General features: G+C 36.1%; 1 protein-coding gene across 1 annotated transcript in view; it reads right to left on the reverse strand.

Annotated features, from left to right (window-relative positions):
• Positions 1-1,114: 1,114 nt before the first annotated feature.
• Positions 1,115-20,132, reverse strand: part of LOC126494655 (bile salt sulfotransferase 2-like) — a 34,624-nt gene continuing 15,606 nt past the window's right edge. The window contains exons 3-5 of the mRNA XM_050132103.1: positions 15,297-15,391; positions 8,214-8,388; positions 1,115-1,303 (exon numbers count right to left, since the gene is read on the reverse strand). Coding sequence (XP_049988060.1) covers positions 1,191-1,303; positions 8,214-8,388; positions 15,297-15,391 — 383 coding nt within the window. The 3' untranslated portion in view covers positions 1,115-1,190. The remainder of the gene's footprint in view (positions 1,304-8,213; positions 8,389-15,296; positions 15,392-20,132) is intronic.

Consider the following 20,132-nt stretch of genomic DNA (forward strand, 5'->3'; position numbering starts at 1 on the left):
ACTCTAAATTCCTCCTGACCATAGGCTTCCTTTCCCCAACTTTTGATTCCTATATAACCCCGACAATCTTTTGAATCCCTAGGTAATCTTAGTGATTCTCTCTCTTTCAACTGCCTCTCTGTTGGTACTCCTTTCTTGATCCCCAAATCATGACCTGGTCAATTCTTCCACCAGTCTATTACTTTCTTTCCCTGCTCTGGACTCTCCCAGATGTCTCTGGCTGTATTCTTCATCATATCTATCAGGAAAAACTTCCCCTTAACTATAAAAATAGAAAAAAACATTATTTCATCTTTCTCCCATATGCATATTCAGATTTAAATATAAGTGTGACTATATGACGTGCAACCAGAGGGGAATGGCGTGGGAATAGAACGTACGAAGAGGAGAAAAAGCACAGATCTGGGCAGTAGAAGTGCAATACTGAATAATTACAATGATGTGCATATATCAAAGTTTCATAATGAAACCCATTATTTTATACAGTCACTAAAAAAGAAGAAAAAGTAAAATTCAGGTATAATATAATGAGCACAAAGGTACATTTAAAAAAGTCTTACACCATAGGATATTTGATTGATGTTTAAAGCCCTCTATAAATACAGTTTATAAATATCTAAATTTATAAACACAAGTATTTATACCTTTTGCCCAAATGACACAGTAAAATATATAGTTTCTTGCAGAGTTTTCATGTGTTTTAAATGATTACAAGGATTATTTTTAAAGCTGGAATTCTATAAAGCAAATTGGGATTAGCTGATAATGTATAGCAGACCAGTAATAAAAGAAGCAAAGAATTATTTGATGATTCAAGACTCTAAGATTCAGGGCTGCAGAGATGATTCAGAGGTAAAGAGCACTGCACTAGCCTGGTGTAGAAACTGAGTTCATTTGCTAGGGCACAAAGCATGTGGCTCACAGCATCATGTGTCTGCAACTCCATGAGAATCAATGCACTCTTCTGGTCCCTGAAGGTACTACACACAGACATGTATATATACAAGCACACACACACACACACACACACACATACACACACAATACAACTAGTGAAACTCTATTATTACCATTACTACTAATACTACTAGTAAATGTTTAAATACTACACAATTCAGTAACAGGATTTATTTTATTTTCACACCCAGTCATTCACACTTCCAAATACACGATTTAATAATTTTGAGAACTTATTGCCATGGGAACAGTTCTGGTGGGAAACCAATCATTTTCTCCTGGAACACTTTATCAAAGGCTTCAGCCTGGGCTACTGTAAAGTAGTTCTTCCAGTCTCCAGTCGTGCCTGGAAAATGTGAAGCAGACACAAAGATGGTTTAATGATGATCTTAAAACTATCACTCCTTAACTTAAAACGCTCTTACCTTCTGCTTGACAATACCAAAACAGTATATAAAATAGAACTACCAGTGACTCCATAGTTATCCCTTCATATATTTTGAAATAATATAAAAGCAGGCATATACCTATGTGGAAATAATGCCCCACCTTCTCTCTCATCATGCCAACTACACAATCTAACTGTATCAGCACTAGCTCTGACTTGTCGATTATTCCTGATTTGTACTACATCTGCTTCTATCACAACATCCAACCCAACAGAATTTTCTTATCTCAATTTTCCAGAGTTTAACTGTTCTTTCTACATTTCAGTGTTTACTTATAAAAGCTCTGCAAAACATTCAAGCAACTTTTAAAATATCTTTTTAAATTAATTTTAATTACGTGTGTTTAGATGCACATGAATGTAGGTTCCTGCAAAGATTGAAGGCAGCAGATCCTTTGTAGCTGAAGACACACACAGAGGTGAGCAACTTGGCAGTCATATCAATGATTATATAAGATTCTGGAGACCCAGAAAGTGCCAACTGTGAATGTCGTAAGATTCTGTTTTTAGTCAGTATGGTGTTTTGTGATGCATGAATATCTAAATGATTTCATCTCCTTCCCTTTTTACTTTTCTTTGGTTTTGATCACTGCATTCCAATATGTCTTTAATTGTAATCCTAAATTTTCTAACTGTTCACACCGTATTGTGTGTTCCTTCACCTGGAGTGCTTATATCTTCCATGTAATCATGTCTTGTTCTTTTTGTTTCCATATTAATGCCATTGTAATCATCCCTTCTTCTCTTCTTTCCATATAGAACTCTGAAGCTGATGGTTTTGTATTTAATTTCATGGTTGTGATGCTTTGATATTCTCTACTAATTTCCATTTTGTATATATGCATGAAATATGTATCTAAAATATTTGAAAGGTAAAATAATTCTTAAATTGCCTAAAGCTTCATTTTCTAAAGCATATCAGACATAGAAAACATGCTCAGTATGGAATTTTTTAAAGCATTCCAAAATGAGTGAGAAAGGTATTGGCATTGTTCCATTTTGCTGATGAAGAAAAATTTGTCCCTGGGATGTTAACAAATAGTGATGTTTTCATATTTGAAGCCAAAAAAGATAGGCCATAGAAATCATCCTTCTCCTTATCATATTGTTTTTTTAATTAATTAATTAATTTATTAAAGATTTCTGTCTCTTCCCCACTGCCGCCTCCGATTTCCCTCCCCCTCCCCCAGTCAAGTCCCCTTCCCTCATCAGCCCAAAGAGCAATCAGGGTTCCCTGCCCTGTGGGAAGTCCAAGGAAAGCAGTGTGGAGGTTTCTCAGGAAATTCGGGATCCTTATCATATTGTATACATTTATTAGATTTATTTGTTAATTATATATACAACACTGTGCATTCATGTATTTCTATAGGCCAAAAGAGGACACCAGATCTTATTACAGATATAGTGAGCCACCATATGATGGAGGAAGGTCATTGGTTAATAAAGAAACTGACTTGGCACTTTTGATAGGACAGCAGCTTAGATAGGAGGAGTAGACAGAAAAGAATGCTGGGAGAAAGAAGCTGAGTCAGGCAGTTGCCATGATTCTCCCGCCGGATATAGATGCAGGTTAAGATCCTCTCTGGTAAGCCACCAGCTCATGGTGCTACACAGATTATTAGAAATGGGTTAATCAAAGACGTGAGAAACTTGTAATTATTTCGGGTGTAAAGCTAGCTGGGTGGTGGGACGCAGCCCCACCACTCCTTACTACAACCATGTGGTTGCCAGGAAGTGAACTCAGGACATCGGGAAGAATAGGCAATGTTCTTAACATCCAAACTATCTCTCCAGTCCATCACAATACTTTCTGTATGTTAACTTTAAATCCTCAATAGTATTTATAAAAGAAAATATAAAGAATTCATAAGTAAATGGTAATTATTTATATACCACATTCAAATAATATACCATTAATTGATGTGACTATGAGAGTGTCATCTCTTATGTTGAGAACTTATCAGTATCCATTTCTACTCTCAGCTTCATTTTTATCATGATCATTAGTACAGTTTTCTTTATTCTTTCCCACAGTACATGTGTCTCCTAATAAGCCAGAATGGATACTGACTACCACAATCTCAGCAAATTCAATATGACTACCCATTTGAATGAATGAGTTCAGTTAAGAGAAGCATGACTTTGCAGGTACACAATGATGCTCAAAGTCCAAATATGTCAAAATCCTGTTCATTTTACAAACATATATTTCTCATCATTCCTTCTTTCTAAAAATCTCATCAAACTCTGTTGTGTCAGGGGTCAGGATAACCCTACTTGTATGATGTCTTAACTCTTGTTGGAAAGGAACTTACTCATAGTATCTGTGGCTACATGTCTCACAATATAATTTGTCCAGAACTTTCCTGGCTTTTGTTTTGGCTTGCAAATAGTGGGATTCTTCCTAGTTCTTCTTTCCTTTGTGCCTCAGATTAATGTATTCTAAGAACATCAGTGAAAATGATTAGTTACTCAAGCACTCTGTCTAGGAAAAATCCACTGTGAAGTAATAAGAAATAAAACTGGTGATGTTTGTCAGAAGACATTTCTTCCAACATGCCTTGATTGTGAAAATGTCTTTATAAAACTTCGGTCAACTAAAAAGTAGCTTAACAAGATGAACATCTCTCTTTCCTAGAATTTCTGTAGTATCTAAATATGGAATGATAATGATCAAAATTGCTTGTGAAAAACTATTACTTGAAGATTAAAACCAGATTAATCCCTTCTAGCCAGATTACTCTCCAAGGTAAAGAGTAGCTCTTCTGAATAGCTCTCCAGAGGCAAGACTAGGTATTTTCTAGTTTTCTGAAAAGACAAACTAAAGAACAATTAAAATAAGTGTAGAGAATTTCTCCCAGCAAGGATAGTATAATGCTTAATAACATGACTTTACAACTATTCTGATTTAGGGAATTAGGTATCTAATGGTAAACAATGAAATTAAATTTAAAACTATTATTTTATTTCCTGATATATTCCATATAAAAAGGAACCAATCTAATGTAGGAATTTAGAATGCCAACAGCTTCCTCATGCATTTTTTAATGGATAAGTAAATAATGTATCAAGGTTCATAACTTTTCAGAAGAAAGCAGCCCGAAGGGTACTTTATTAAGGTCACTTGAAAATGTTCCACAAGAAAATCATCTTGAAAATGTGCAAGGTATATAAACCTAGTTTCTAATTCTTCCAATTTAAATAACACCATCAATGTTAGGACAGAATAATTAGAGAAACAAATCAACCATATATTTTGTTTCTTTGGAGAGCTTCCAGCTGAAATTCAATGTAAGTTTGACAAAGTAAAAGTATTTAACTTGCAAGAAATATCATAATTTTGTCTCATATTTTACAATTGAACATTTTTCTATAATAATTTGAGTCTCTAGGATCTAAATGGAAAAATTATAAAAACTAAATTTAAGGTTCACCTTGTTACTTAGCTTCTCTAAAATCATGAACTATATGGAAAAGGAGAGGGAGGAGCAAAACTTGAGGGAATGAGATAGTAGAGATGGAAAAAGGCTAGAGATGAGAACAAAGAAAGAGATGCTTTGATTGAGGGAGCCATTACTGGGGGTAGGAAGAAACCTGGCACTAGAAAATTTCCCAGGAATCCACAAGGATGACCCCAGCTGAGATCCTAAGTACTAGAGGAACTGACCTTGCCCTTTAGTAAGACTGATGAATATCTTAAATGTCACCATAGAACCTTCATCCATCAACTAATGGAAACAGAGGCAGAGACCTGCATTGGAGAGAGCATCAGACTGGGCTCCCAAAGTCCAGTTGAAGAGTGGAAGGAGTGAGAATATGAACAAGAGGTCAAGACCATGGTGGGGACACCAACTGAAACCATTTACATGAGCTAATGGGAGCTCACTAACTCCAGTCAGACAGGGACAGAAACAGCATAGGTCTAAACTTTTCCCTCTGGATGTAGGTGACAGTTGTATGACTGGGTCAGACTGTGGGGCCCCTGAAACTGGCACCAGGATATATTCCTACTGCTTGTATTGGCTTTTTTGGAACCTATTCTCTTTGAATTAATGCCTTGCTCAGCCTAGAAATAGTATGGAGGACCTTCCGCAAAACAATATGCCTTACCCTCTCTTAGGAGTGGATGGGTGGTGGGGTGGGTAGGTGGAGGGGATGAGGAGGAGAGGTAGTGTGAACTGAGATTGGTATGTAAAATGTAAAAAGATAGTTTGTTTTCTTTTTTAAAACTAATAAAAAAAGTAAATTTAAAAAGAAGGTGGCTTTCTTGGTTTATAGTACTGTGGTTCAGTAATAAAAACAAATGAGCACACTTCTCAATATTACCAGACTAATAAAGATGGTAAAACAAATTTGCTATCATGCTAAATAGGTACTCATAAGTAATACTTCCTACTAATAGCGCCTGACTAGGCCTGTAACTACAATTCTACTTTAACATCCTTCCTGAACTCCATACCTATTCACTCCTGTTACAGAGAAAGGGCTGGATAATGACAAGAGCTTAATTTAGTGAATAGACAATATTTCCAGAAGGAAATTCCCTAAGTGTATGCCATTAGCTCAGTTCTCATGGTGCCTTTGGGCAGTTGTAGGGGAGAAATAGTTTTGTCTCCTTGAATTTGAATAAGAAGGCATCTATTTCCAAATGTTTTGGAGCCTATTTCCTATGGTGGGATGTCTTGCCTTGTAATGCGATGGAGAGAATCTTGGTCATGATGCAACTTGATAAACCTTTCTTTGCTGAATCCCATAGTAGACCATACCCTTTCTGAATGGAGGTGGTGGAGGAGGAGTGTATGAGGGGTAGAAAGTAGTTGTGGGAGGGAACAGAAGGAGATAGGAAGGGGAAACTGTGGTTGGTATATAAAATAAATAAATAAAAGTCATTTTAGTATTCATGCATGTGCAGAAAACTCCCAAGCAAAACAAATATAAATACTCATCAGAGAGAATACAGAAACATATGTCTGCAGATTCAATTAACTGTCCTGAAGTTAGAATTCAATGGAACTAACTGAGATATTCTTTCAAAATTTTTTCCAAACATATGCATCTCAGCATCCTCTATTTTTAACTCATAAATAAGGGTGGAGTAGGTCAGGAAGTTGGTCTCCCTCTTCAATGACCTGATTACCAGTGGGAATCATGAATTATCATAAGTGCTAGTACAAGGAAAATAATTCCCCAGAATAAAAGCTATGTGTGAATGGATATCATATAAAATCTGTATGATAACTAAATTACAAATGACTTATAGAGTCAGATCAACTACATACATACATACATACATGTACACACACATATCTGAGGCATATGATACATGAATCATACTAAGTTTTAGAACAAAATGAAGTATAATCCTACTGTATTCTCATCCTGGAAGAATGTGGAAAAGAGGAAATGACCATTGTCCTCATGGAATTGTGTCCTAAATTGTACTGCAACGACTCCAGTGTGTATCTGTCAACACTTTTGCTTGTCACTTTTCATAGGCTTCTCTATAAAACATGCTATTTCCTACTTTTAGCATTTCATTACTGTTTTTTTTTTTGTTCTGTAAACATACTCTTTTACCTCAGCCAAATTCTGATTCATTGCAGGAAATCCAAGAATATGCAATTTTCTCTTTAGTTGAGACCTTAAGTTCTAGTACAGACAACTCCATCTCCACAGAGTTTGGATCAGAGAATCTGAGTTTATTTGTCGACAGCAGGGAATTCTCCCTGATGCCTCAGTCCTCAGTGTATACATGATCATATTCTTGAGGTGAAATGTATGTGTACTTAACTGTCTTCAAACATCATTTTGGGAGGATACAAGAGTATTGGATTAAATGCAATTTTCTAACAACTTTAAATTACACACACAGACAGACAGACAGACAGACAGACACACACACATATTCCTGATCTTGTTATATTCTAGTACCTATTCTTTACTCTCTAGAGTGAAGGAGAACTGAAGGTTAGGGCTGAAGCATTTCAATTATTGGAAAAAGAAAATTGAACCCATTACCATCTGTTTCCTGCATCTCTATCCAAGTTCTTTACTCACCCCTAAAGACCTGACATCTTACTCATTCTTTCTTCAACCCCAAGTCCCATCACACCAATTATTTGTTAATGAGGTGTATATAAGACTCAGGTGTGATTCACTCTGGCAAAATTACATCTAAATTTTATAGCAATGAAACCACACCCATAATCTGATCCCAGTGTAGAGAGGTAGCACAGACATGAAGAAGATGGATATTGTCATTCTAGCAGAGACAATTCAGAACAAACTGAGTAGCCCTGATCCTGAAGCAACTCAAATTTAGGTTGGAAAATACCATCACATTGTAGCAGTGATGAATAATTTCCTTCATCTTTATGGGGTCTATATTCAGCTTCCTGTGAGTCAGCAATCTTGACATGTTTCAACATCTTTTCAAGCCATTAATGGAAGTGATATCTATGATTATCATCCATGATATCTCCTTGATCCCATGCATTAGACATTTTTTTTAGAGTCAAGGTCAAAGTACAGGAAACCTTGTAAAGCCTCATTGTAACAGGTCCACTTCTTTACTTTCTATTGTTGGTTTTGGGCACAACCATCTGCAATCCCCAGGTGCTCTCCAAAAACAAATCATTTGTTTTTGGAGTTCCTGAAGCCCACATCATCACCATGGAAATATTCCTTAGTATGGTCTGTGAGAAAATACAAAGTAAGGAGCAATGACTTCTGAAACATTCCCTACTGTTTGTTAGAATCTTTGGAGAAAGAAGCCCTCCATGTGTCCTGACATAGAAAAGTTCTTTACCTTTTCTCATGAGCTTCAAACCCTTAGTAACCCCATCTTGAAGGAGACTAATATTGGACATGTTATTTTCTTTCATGGCTTGGAAGGAGCTGTGCTTGAGGACCAGATCCAGCTCTTCTGTCTCTAATTTCTTTCCTAGGAACTCACAAATCTTCTCTATGGTTTTCCTTGTGTCCTAAAATAAGAAGAAACAGAAATGAGGGTAGTAAACAGAAAATGCTGAGTGAATAGATACAGAGAAGGGAATTACGGATGGAGTTTGAAATGGGAGCATGAAGAAAGAAATGTCACCATGATATGTGAAAGCATTGAGAAGAGGAGAGTAAGAGGATATTTAAAGTGTAGGAGTCACACATAGCATATGTATATTGAGTATATTCCAATTTGGCTGATCTCTGGCCCTAAAAGATAGAGGCTGGAATCCATTTTAGTTAGGAGATTAACATTAGAGACAGGTTGTTCTCAAACTTACTTTGTAGTGGATGAATGCCTTAAATATCTGATCCTCCTGTTTCAGTCTCTGTAGTGTTGTGTTCACAGGTTTGTGCCAATATACCTACTAAATGCACTAGGGTGTTTCTGCTTGTGATGGGGTCTCACTATTGAGCCCTGTCTAATGGTGTGGAAGTTGCTATGGAGACCAGAGTGACTTTAAACTTAAAGAGGTCAGAGATCTTTTGCCTGGCTATGCTTTCTAAGTGCTATAGCTAAAAGTTTGCACCATGATATGTAGGTGGAAGCTGCTCATTTGTTCTTGGCCACCCAGACTGAAAGTAACCACATGGAAACTGTATTAATTAAAACACTGCTTGGCCAATCACTTAAGCATTTTGCTAGCTAGCTCTTATATCTTAAATTAACCCATTTCTATTAATCTATTAATTTGTATTGCCCTGTGGTTGTAGCCTAATGGTAAGTTTCTGACTGGCATCCAGCATCTGTGTCCTGCAGTGATTACATGGTTTCTCTCTGACTCCGCCAATTTTCTCCCTATATCTCTGTTCAGAGTTTCCACTTGACTTTACTCTGGTAAGTCATTGGCTGAAAGCATCTTCTTTATTAATCAGTGGCAATAAAATATATTCACAGCATACATAGAGGAATGCCACCTCACCTCTCCTTTCTGTCTAAATAAAAAGCTAGGTTTTAACTATAACATAGTTAAATTACATATAAAAACAGGTATCAAGCGTTAATTACAGTTACAATATTTATATGTACTTTATATTTTATCAAAACTAATGAATACTCTAACTATTCTTCAACTCTATCAAAGACTCCAGAAGGATATAATATTACCTAAGTTAACAGAAAGTGCATTGTGAACAACTTCAAAAACTCTAGAATTGACAGAGACATCTCACTGCCTTTACAGTCACCCAAGGTTCTTCTGTAACATTGGGACAATCATCTTTAGCCTATAGGCCCTAGTGTCTTGCAGACTTTTCCAAGAAGCAGGAAATTTGAAAGTCTCTTTTGCCTCTATTGGCAGTTTGTCAGTCACTTTCTTCTGTGTCCTACAGAATGTCTGGTAGACTCTTTCATTAGTCAGGAACAGTGAAGGACTGTTTCCCCTTCTTTGGGCAACTTTATCAGTCATTCTTCTGTGTGTTCTGCATGTCCAGTTCATACAGCATAATATCAACCAGTCCAGGTAAGAGCAGTTTCTTGCCTACATGGCTAGCCTTCCGCTCTTCAATTAGAGCTTGGGAGCTCAGTCCAACGCTCCAAATGTGGGTCTCTGTCTCTATCTCCATCCATCACCAGACGAAGGTTCTATGGTGATATTCAAGATACCCATCAGTATGACTATGGGTCAAGGCTAGTTCAGGCACCCTCTCCTCTACTGCCCAAATGAGCTGCACAAATACAATATTTTAATCAAGAGCAGATATTTATATCATTAAGCCGAGATGCATACTAAAGCAAAGTATTCATTTCTATAGTATATAAACAGTATTTGGGAATTTGGGCATAGTTCTCTTCAAACTTCTTCCTGCTTTTTGTTGGGTGAAGTATTTTTTGGAGGTAGGAGTGTTCAGCAGAGACCTTTCAGGTAGTCTTGGTCCATCAAACAACATTTGCCTGGAAGGAATCCACATGTTCTTATACTCTATGGAAACAAAAGCAGAACTTTTCCAAAGTAACATATCTTTAGACCCAAATTTTAAAGTCATGAAATTTTAAAATATATATGCTTGTTAGCTTAGCAGTCTCCAGAATCAAATGTCTCTCTGCAGCCAAAAATTTCAAATAAAACACAATAATACACATAATTCAGATTACCTGAGTATATTCCATCTTTACGAGGCTTATTTTTCTTTATGCCTTTAATCTATGATTGTCTGTACTCTGTGTCTTTAAAGACTTTCTTTTATTTTTTGTGAATGATTTACTTCTTTTTATAACTCTCTATACTCTTTTTCATCACTCTTTCAAGCCTACATGAATTTATCCAACACTGTGACCCATTTAGAGGTTTATTTCTCTCTGAATCTGTCTTTATTGCATATCTTTCATTATTTCTGCATAGCACTGCTTCTTCAAATGCTAAGTGGTAAGGATATGAGTAAGGCTGCTTTGTCTTTTGACTCTGCCCAGTCCAACATATTGGAAGCATATTCACTGCCTCTGCAAGTCGTGTACACTGCCCCAGTTTCAGTTATGTAGCAGGTTTATGTCTTTCCATTAAGCAGTTTATAACATGATGCTCACAAACCCCATTAAAGTGCAAGACTTCCTAAAAGAGCTAGAGTTTATGCTGCCAGCACAAACAAGTCACCATTTCTTATGCTGAGTCAGTAAGCCTTTTCTTAAAAGAGCCATGGCCTGTTCGCTGCCAGTAAACAGAACTCATCTGAAAAAAAAAATACCAGCTACAAGAAGCCATGTATAACTCTGTTCTTTTGTGTCTAAAATTCTTTCCCAAGCTTTCTCAAGTTTTATGTGGATGTATTCAGACCCATGTTTGCACACCAACCTCTGTAGTTAGAGGTTGTTCATTCATGCCTAGCCACCCAGACCCAAATAACTACACAGAAACAGTATTAAGTAAAAGAATAGTTGTTCAATCACTTAAGAATATTGCTACCTATCTCTTATATATTAAATTAACCCAGTTATACTAATCTGTATATTGCCATGTGGTTGTGTTCTACCAGTAAGGTTCCATCCAGTGTCTGGTATCTGTCTCCAGCAGTGGTTACTTCTATCTGACTCTGCCTACTCTCTTTCTTTGACTCTGTTTGGAGTTCCCACAGAAAATGTATGGCAAATTTCTCTATCTAGACTGGATACCACAGATGTTCTTCTAACCTCCCTCCTCCAATTAATTGTACTATACTCTCACACAACTTCAACTGGCCATTCTTGGAAATGCACAGGCCACTCTTGTCAGGGAAGAGGTGACTTAACTATATATCTTCACATCCCCCTCATTCCCTTGAGTCTAATGATCCTATATTATCCTAGCTCTGCAGCAGAATACCTGCACTAATGACCCACATCTCTAGTTTACCCACAGAAAACTCCTAACAACTCCTTCCCCAACTCACTGCTTTATCCAATATATCAACTCCATCAAACATTTTCTGGAAACCCACAGGCCAACCTGGGCATGAAATCAGGTAAGGTAAATGAAGATCTTCACCTCTCCACTTGCTCCCCCAAGTCCAGTCTTCTAGTATTATTCTTAGCTCTGTGTGGAGCTCCTGCTATAGATTCCCTCAACCCAAATGACACAGTCTCAAGAGAAAACACAGATCTTAATCTTCAGAGTTCCTTCTCACTACTCATTACTTTGTCCTAGCCCTAAAATTCATAAGAAACTCTCTACAAACTGACAAGCCAATCTAACCAGGAAAACAAGTAAGCTACCTTAAGATCTTGCCTCTCCCTTTATTCTTCCAAGTCCAGTCCTCAGTTTCGTCAACAGCTTTATATCAAATCTTGTACTGTGGTCTGTTCTCACTCACTGTCAGGTGACTACCTAAGTAGTTCCAGTATGAAACTCTACTCCTTTTCCTACTGTGGATGTTTGTATGCCCCCTCCTATTCCATGCACATTTCTAAGTGTCAACTTTCTATATCCATCCAGAAATACATTTTATATAGAATCCCCAGTGTCCACATTTATGAGGATCTCAGAAGAATTAACTACCTGGCAACTCAAAGTAACCATACTCTCCAAATTTCCAGACAGGGCATTAGAAAATAAGAAAGTTAGAATTAATCTTACAAAGACAGAATCAGAAATCAGCACCTAGAATTACAAATTTCCCAATCCCAGATACAGAGATGTTATCTTAAAATGCAATCAATAAAATCTAGGAGAGTATGCCTTCACTAGAGCCCAAAAGCTCTACCACAGCAGGCCCTGAGTATTCCAAAATGGTTGAACAAGGAAAAAAACTTAAAAGAGCATGTAGAAAGATGATACTGGTACTTAAAGAGAAAATGAATAAATCCCATAAGGGAATCTATGGAAACATAAAAAGTGGAAGGAAATGAATAAAAACGTTTAAAATCTGAAAGTGAAAATAGAATCAATAATAACAAACCAAATTTCAGGAAATATACCAAAGAAAACTTTAGGAACTCAAACAGGAACCTTAGTGCAGAGCTTCATGACCGGTATATAAGAGATTAAGGAGTGATTCTCAGTTAATGAGGATAAAATAGAAGAAATGTATATATTTGTCAAAGAAAAATTTAAATCTAAAAAAACTCCTGTAACAAAACATTCAAAATATCTGTAACATTATAAAAATACCAAGTCTAATAATAGAAGTGGAGTCAGAAGAAGAAAAACCCAAGTCAAAAGCACAGAAAATATTTCAACCAACTTATAGAAGACCAACTCTCTAACCTAAAGAAGGAGATACCTATCAAAGTAAAAGAAGCATACAAGGAGACTGAATCAGGAAAGAAAGTCTCCTCAGCAAATAATAAGTATAAAATAATTTTAAAAGGGGGAAAGTTATGTTTGGTTATGTAAGGACTGTAATGGGAGAATCAAATGGGAAGGGGGAAAGGAGAGAGACTCAGGGAGAAAATCTGGGGAGGGACAATTAAAGTTAGGGACATTTGAGAGAACATATGCCACCTAGTCAAGTAGAAATATTTTAAAGCATACACATACACACCCTTATGTACATCTGAAGGCAATGTAAATAATAGAACCTAATAATTGAGGAGATGGTGTCCCAAATGGGCATCTTATGTCACCAAAGTACTGAGATTGTGTTACATATAATTGAGTTGTTGGTCAAAGAAATATTACAGGAATGCATAAACAACAGAGGCTGTAGGTTGCTACCCATAAACTGACAGCAATGCCCGGTTGCTGAATAAAACAGCTTTATAACTCATTAGACATGGAGTTACTGGGCTGGTGGCTACATAGAGCTTTCACCCCTAAATTCCAGCATGTTTGTTACAGGAAAGTACTCTGCATTTCTTTGTGTCTGTCCTACCTGCAAGATATGCTAGAGCAATGGTGGCACAAAGCTCATGGGAATAACCAGCCGATAACTGCCAATAACTGATTATAGTTAAGACACACTCCATGAGAAAGAACACATATCTGGCACTGATTTGGTTTCCAGAGCCTAAACTAGCCTGGGGACCTAGAATATAACCAAATAATACTTGTCTAAAAAAGGAGTGACAAAATTAATCCTAATGTTATTCTGCTATGCTCAGATTAGTGTGTTGTTCAGCCATCATCAGAGAAGCTTCCTCCCAAATCAGTTGGAAACAAATAGAGATTCACAGTCAGATAACACATAGAGTGAGGTACTTTTGAAAGATCAGCTCTAAATGGTATGTCTCTACCAAAGCTCTCACTTTAGAATTCAGAGAACTCTTCAGAAGAAGAAAGAAAATAAGAGAAAAAGAGGATGGAGGACACCAAAAAACAAGGCCCTCATATGAATCATGTGCCAGCTAGTCTGCACAAATTCTCTGCTTACATTTTAGGGCTTCTAATTAAGTGATTGTATGAAGTCCCTGAAATTGTGAACATGCGGGTCTCTGTTTGTACCTTATTTTTTGCTTTTTCCTTCTGTTGGTTTGTCTTGTCCAACCCTGAGGTGATAATACTGTTTCTTTATATCATATTTTACCTTGTTATATTTTAAAAAGATAAATGGATTATTAATCAAGAATTATAGTTATAATATTTATATCTATTTTATCTTTTATCGTAACAAAGGAAAATATAACTATAACTATCTATTTTTTAACTCTATTAAAGACTTTATATATTTACATATAAAGACTATATATTTTTGAGCAGCCTAATGATGGTCAAGTGTTTTCTCTGGCAGACTTCATGCTCAGTGTAATTTTTTCTTGTTCAGTAAAATATTCCATTGACATATTTATCTGTGATATGTAAATGATGGTTATCTTTCACCTATAACTTTCAAACTATTTAAACATATGGCCTATCAGTCTACTCAACTTATATCCTTACTTAGTGTTAAAACATTTTGGAAATTCTATACTAAGACTTTTGAAATCTCTAGTGTATTCTATCTAGCCATACAGAACTATCTGTACTCGAGAGCATGAGACACAATCCTCCCAGACTGGACTCAACCTGTGTTTATGGGGTCAAATTTATGTATCACTCAATGTGGTTCATTTGCCTTCAGCACTTGTGCTCTTCCAGGATCCGCATATGGATTTCACCTCTTTGTCCCCTCTTCTTGCAGTCAACAGGAGAGGATATATATTTGGGCACAACAATGAAATGACACTGCTTTACTCATTCCCCACTGACTACTGGCCTTTCAGGTGCATCAAATATGTTACATAGACAGAATTAAAAACTTATAGGGCAAGTGTGAGATACCCCACCCTACCTCAGGGTGAAGTAGGGTAAAGAAGATGTGGATGATGGACAAGTAGGATGGAGAGAAAATACCAGATTCAGATAAATAAAAGAGATAGAGCATAATCTTAATTTTAGTGACTCTTTATAAAACTAACACTGATGTGGAGATACTGAAGAATGTGAGGTGCTCCATGGGGTGAGTTTTAGAGAGACTTTGTGGTTGCTGTAAGAATGATGGTTACCTTTTTCATTTCTTCATAGCTCACTAGCAGGAAATTCTTCCTTTTTCTCATTGACAACCAGTCACAGGTATGTTCAAACCATGATCCATATATCACTGTGTAAAGGGAGGTGAAAACTGTTAATTACAAATAATTAAAAGTGACAGATTCCTGAAATTCTTCATTTTTCTGAACAGGGAAGACAGCTTTATTAAAAACACTCAAGCCATTATTTCAGTATTTAATATGACATTTCACACACACACACATACACACACACACACCACACACACACCACACACACGCACACACATGCACACACATACATACACACAGAGAGAGAGAGAGAGAGAGAGAGAGAGAACTAAGTTTATTAGTAATCTAATAATTAGTAATCTAGTAACTAGTAATCTTACAGCTTTACTTCTGATGCCATGTGGAGACATCCTCCTGGTGGGATGAAATGACAGAGGCATGTGTTTGGGAAAAACAATTATACCAATACAGTAATCCAGAGGGGTCTTGGCATGACCAGGCTTGGACCTTTTATTACCATCATGTCATGAATGCTCTTAATCCTTTCTGAGGGAATCACCTCCCATTGGCTTCCAAATTTAAGGTTCCACCACTTCTCAGTAAAGACCCTAAACACCCAAACTTACAATATAAGACAAGTAGAGACCTTCCAGGCATCACCTTATGCTTTCACACCAAAGTTTCATTTGTATTCTTAGGACTACTTTGATGAGTTCTCAACGATTCCTGGTCTAGTGTGCTCTCTCCCCATCTCAGCATTCAATGAACACTTGCATTGTGTATTGTTTACCATTATCTGAAGAAATAACTGAATCAGGTCAGAAGAGAAGGTAAAACATTAGTCCGGGTCAAAGAAGTAGGGTACATGAATTCAAGGAATCTAATATTTATTGGAAGTTGGGGTGGTAAAAAACAGAGAAGTTGTAGACATAAAGTGAGTTGAACATTACATGGCAGAATTAAGTCACTTAAAATAACTAAAAGCTGGGTTCATCAGAAAGCATTTATCTTGTATTTATGAAGACCTAAGTTTGTATCCACAGAAACCTTCAAACATTGATTTTTTTTTTTGTGTGTGTGTGTGTGTGACCCTAGTGCTCCTACTAGGACAAGAGAGGTAGAGACAGGAGAATGCACAGAAGCTTTAGACCAGTTAATCTGGTGCACACAGTGATGAACAAGAAGAAAGGGATTTTGTTTCAAACAATGTAGAAATTAAGGCTCAACACGTGATATATTTTGTCTTCCATACTCAAGTACTGGCATAAGAACAGGCACATTCATATATTTGTATCTGCACCATAATAATCACACATGCCTACATACATTAAAAGAAAAGTTAAAACCAACCCAAAATGTGGGAGAACTTGTCTGTAATAAACCAAAACTCAGGAGGTATAAAGAGGAGAGGGCCAGAGGTTCAATATCATTTTCAAGTACATAGTTAATTTGGGGACAACCTGGAATACAACAGATCCTCTCTGAAAACAAGCAAAAAGCAAAAACTATGTTAGTGAGAGCACCAAAAATAAACCAATGACATATATACTGCTTATATTTAATAGTGGTTCTGCTTGGAAATTATTTTAAAAGATATGTGCTTGTTTGGAGGCAAGGATTTCAAATGGTATGTCTTTAAGGCTGCTTCAGTCTTGGTATATAGACAGTATTAGCTTTGATACACTTGAATCAATCCCGTGAATGTTGTGACAGCAGGCTTATACAATCCTACTTATCCTGGATATTTATTATTTTGTTATCATTTAACTGATATTTATCAAGTTATGAGACATAGTGGCTCTATCAAATAATAAAGATCTTGACCACAAGATCTGAGTATTAGTGGGGCACAATGCTCAATAAACAGACAAGTAAGTACATTCCGTCTGGTGAAGTGTGCTATGAGGACAAAAAATTCAATGATAGAGATAAGAAGAATGGTATCTTCTATGATTGTGTAAAAAGAATGATACCTATCAATACAACAATATGTTAAGTGAAATAAAATGAAGGTGTGAATCAATGAACAGAGCAAAAGGAATAAGTCTTCTGGTACAGAGAGGGATGTTGTATAGGAAAAGGAGAGGGAGTAGGAAATGGAAACAGAAAGCGAGAAAGAGAGGAGGGAGAGAGAAAGAGAATGTTGTTATACATGAATATTCAGAGAATATGCAAGGCCCTAGAAACTTGTAGTTAATGAAATATTTTTGAAAATATTTGTTATACTTTTGTATATGTTTATGTGTTTTCATATGAGTATGAGTCTTTTTGAATGCCTGCAGAGATTAGAAGTGTCAGTTCCTCTAAAGCTGAGGTAATGAAAAATTGTGAGCCACTTTATGTGTTCACCGGGAAACAAACTCTGCTCCTCTAAAAAGAATCACGTGATGTTTTGATCACTGAAGCATCTCTCCAGTCCCTAATGACACAGTTTTTAAGAGAAAGCTATAAAAACAATTGTATCACACAAGAAAAAGTAGAAATTAGCACAAATGATCTGCACAACAAATACATTGTAAATGAAGTATTAAAGATAGAAAAGGAATGACGGCATTATGAGATAGCAATTGGTTAAAAAAGATATAAACCTGATAAACAGTTTCTGTAACCCACAGAAATTAGAAATAGACAATTGACTCCACAAACTTGTTCTCAGGGTCTCACAAAAGTTTTATGAGATGTGTGTATCTACACAGACACTCATACACACATAAATACCTGCCCATAATAAATAAGAAAATTTTAAAGGGAAAAATACAGTGTTAATTCAAGGTGGAGGATATGGAACAGTTCTATAAGAACAAAATAACAAAATAAGAAGATAGAAGTGATATCTATCACCCTATGAAAAGATGAAATCTATGTTCACATGCATAGAAAACATTTTTGAAATCATTTCTAGAAGTTAGGAAAAGAGTGCTATGTTCAATAACTTTAAATATTAGTCCAACCTATAACCACCTAGGAAGAGAATTTTAATGAGGAATTGTCTATATTACATTGGTATGTGGGCATATCTTGGAAAAGTTTTGTTAATATGTCATTGATGATATAGAAGGATGGAGTACCTTATGAACAGTTTCCCTACTCATAGGAGTTCAAAAAAGCATAAGGAAAGAAAGGTAAGCTTTGGGCCAAAAACCAACAGATAACATAGTTATTGTCTTTCTGCTCTTGACTGAAACATATTGTTTTAACTTCATACCAAAACTTCTCATGTATAATAAACTGTAACCTGGATTTGAAAAAAAAAGAAAAAGAAAAAAACCCTCCTTTTCTCTCTAAGTTCCTTTGTGTAAAAGCAGATGCTAATTCATACATAGCCAGAATTTAGGGTACTACATAGACAAGACTAGATGGGAAGCTCCTGCCTCATAATACTATACTTAAACAAAAAAGTGCGTTGAAACTGGCAAGATAGAAACAACTAGTAAAATGTAAAGTCAGTTCTGAACTCTGTCATAATAACAGATTTTTCAACTGAGATTTTATAAATCAGGAGGGAGGGACTGGAAAGTTGTATTTAAAGTTCTATAAACAGTCAAGATCTACTTTTCTTTTCAGTTTAAAATTGTACTGCTCCTTCAGATATGACAAATTGCTTCTGTATCCATTAAAGCTACTTGTCATATCTGAAGGAGCAATACAATTTTGTATGCTAACATTTGCAAAATGAATTTATGACCACCAAGGTAGCTCTAAAAAATACATTTGTAGAAGTCTTTTAAACTGAAAAGAAAAGTAGATCTTTTCATAAGACTGCAACAAGCATAATTTGGCTCTACTAGTCAACTTGACATGATCTAAAATTATTTGAGAAAGTCTCCGTTAAAGTATTGTCCCCTTCAGATTGGTCTTTGACCAAGTGTTTGAGTAGTTGTCTTGGTTGATGAATGGTGTGTTAGGACCCAAATCACAGGTAGATTGATCTGGGTTTATGAGAATAGTAACTGAGCATGAGATACTGTAGAAGTTAACAAGAGGATTTGTAAAATGGTTTCTACTTCAGTTCCTTCTGGAGATATGACCCTGACTTCTCCCAAAGATAGATTGTGACCTGAGCGTGAAAGCCAGATAAACACTTTCTTCCTCTACATTATTTCTGGCAAGTATGTTCTGTTACAGACTACATAAAGTAAACCAGAACAACAAGTAAACAAGAAATAAAGGAGAAACAACTTGAGGTCCTTGTCAAAAAAACATCAAAATGGCAGAAATCAATAGACATCGTTCATAGCAACTGAATATTAATGTCAATTTCTAATTTCAAAAACATAGTTTAGCAGGTTGGAAAAAAGCAGGAGTATATTTTTATTGTACTTCATCATGAAAGACAGATGGAACGTTACAATGAAATGATGAAAAAATGTGTTCTGAGCTAATGGAGCTACAAAACAAGCAAGCGTTGCCTATATAATCTGACAAAAATGACTTGAAACCAAATCTAGTGAGAAATTATATAACTTCCTTCTGATTAAGGGGACAATTCATGGAAATAACTGTACAATTCCAAACACAGGTTCTCCCAGTTCTGTGCAGAAAATACTACTAGATGTAAAGAAACAGGCTATCACCACATGTCATTAATTTCATTATCATTAATTAACCTGTATCCCAGTAGAAAATAAGCAGAATTAAATGACTTCATGGGTAAAATGGACATAAAGTACAAGTAAAAATATTTTATGCAAACTCTTAAGAATGAATATACATCGTTCTCAGCACTGTATGGAATTTTCTTTTTTTTTTAATATAATTTTTTATTGAAAAAAAATTTCTGCCTCCTCCCCGCCTCCCATTTCCCTCCCCCTCCCCCTTTTC

The sequence above is a fragment of the Alexandromys fortis genome, unplaced genomic scaffold (assembly GCF_014885135.2).
Source record: "Alexandromys fortis isolate MF-2015 unplaced genomic scaffold, M_Fortis_MF-2015_v1.1 scaffold_381, whole genome shotgun sequence".
Taxonomy (NCBI): domain Eukaryota; kingdom Metazoa; phylum Chordata; class Mammalia; order Rodentia; family Cricetidae; genus Alexandromys; species Alexandromys fortis.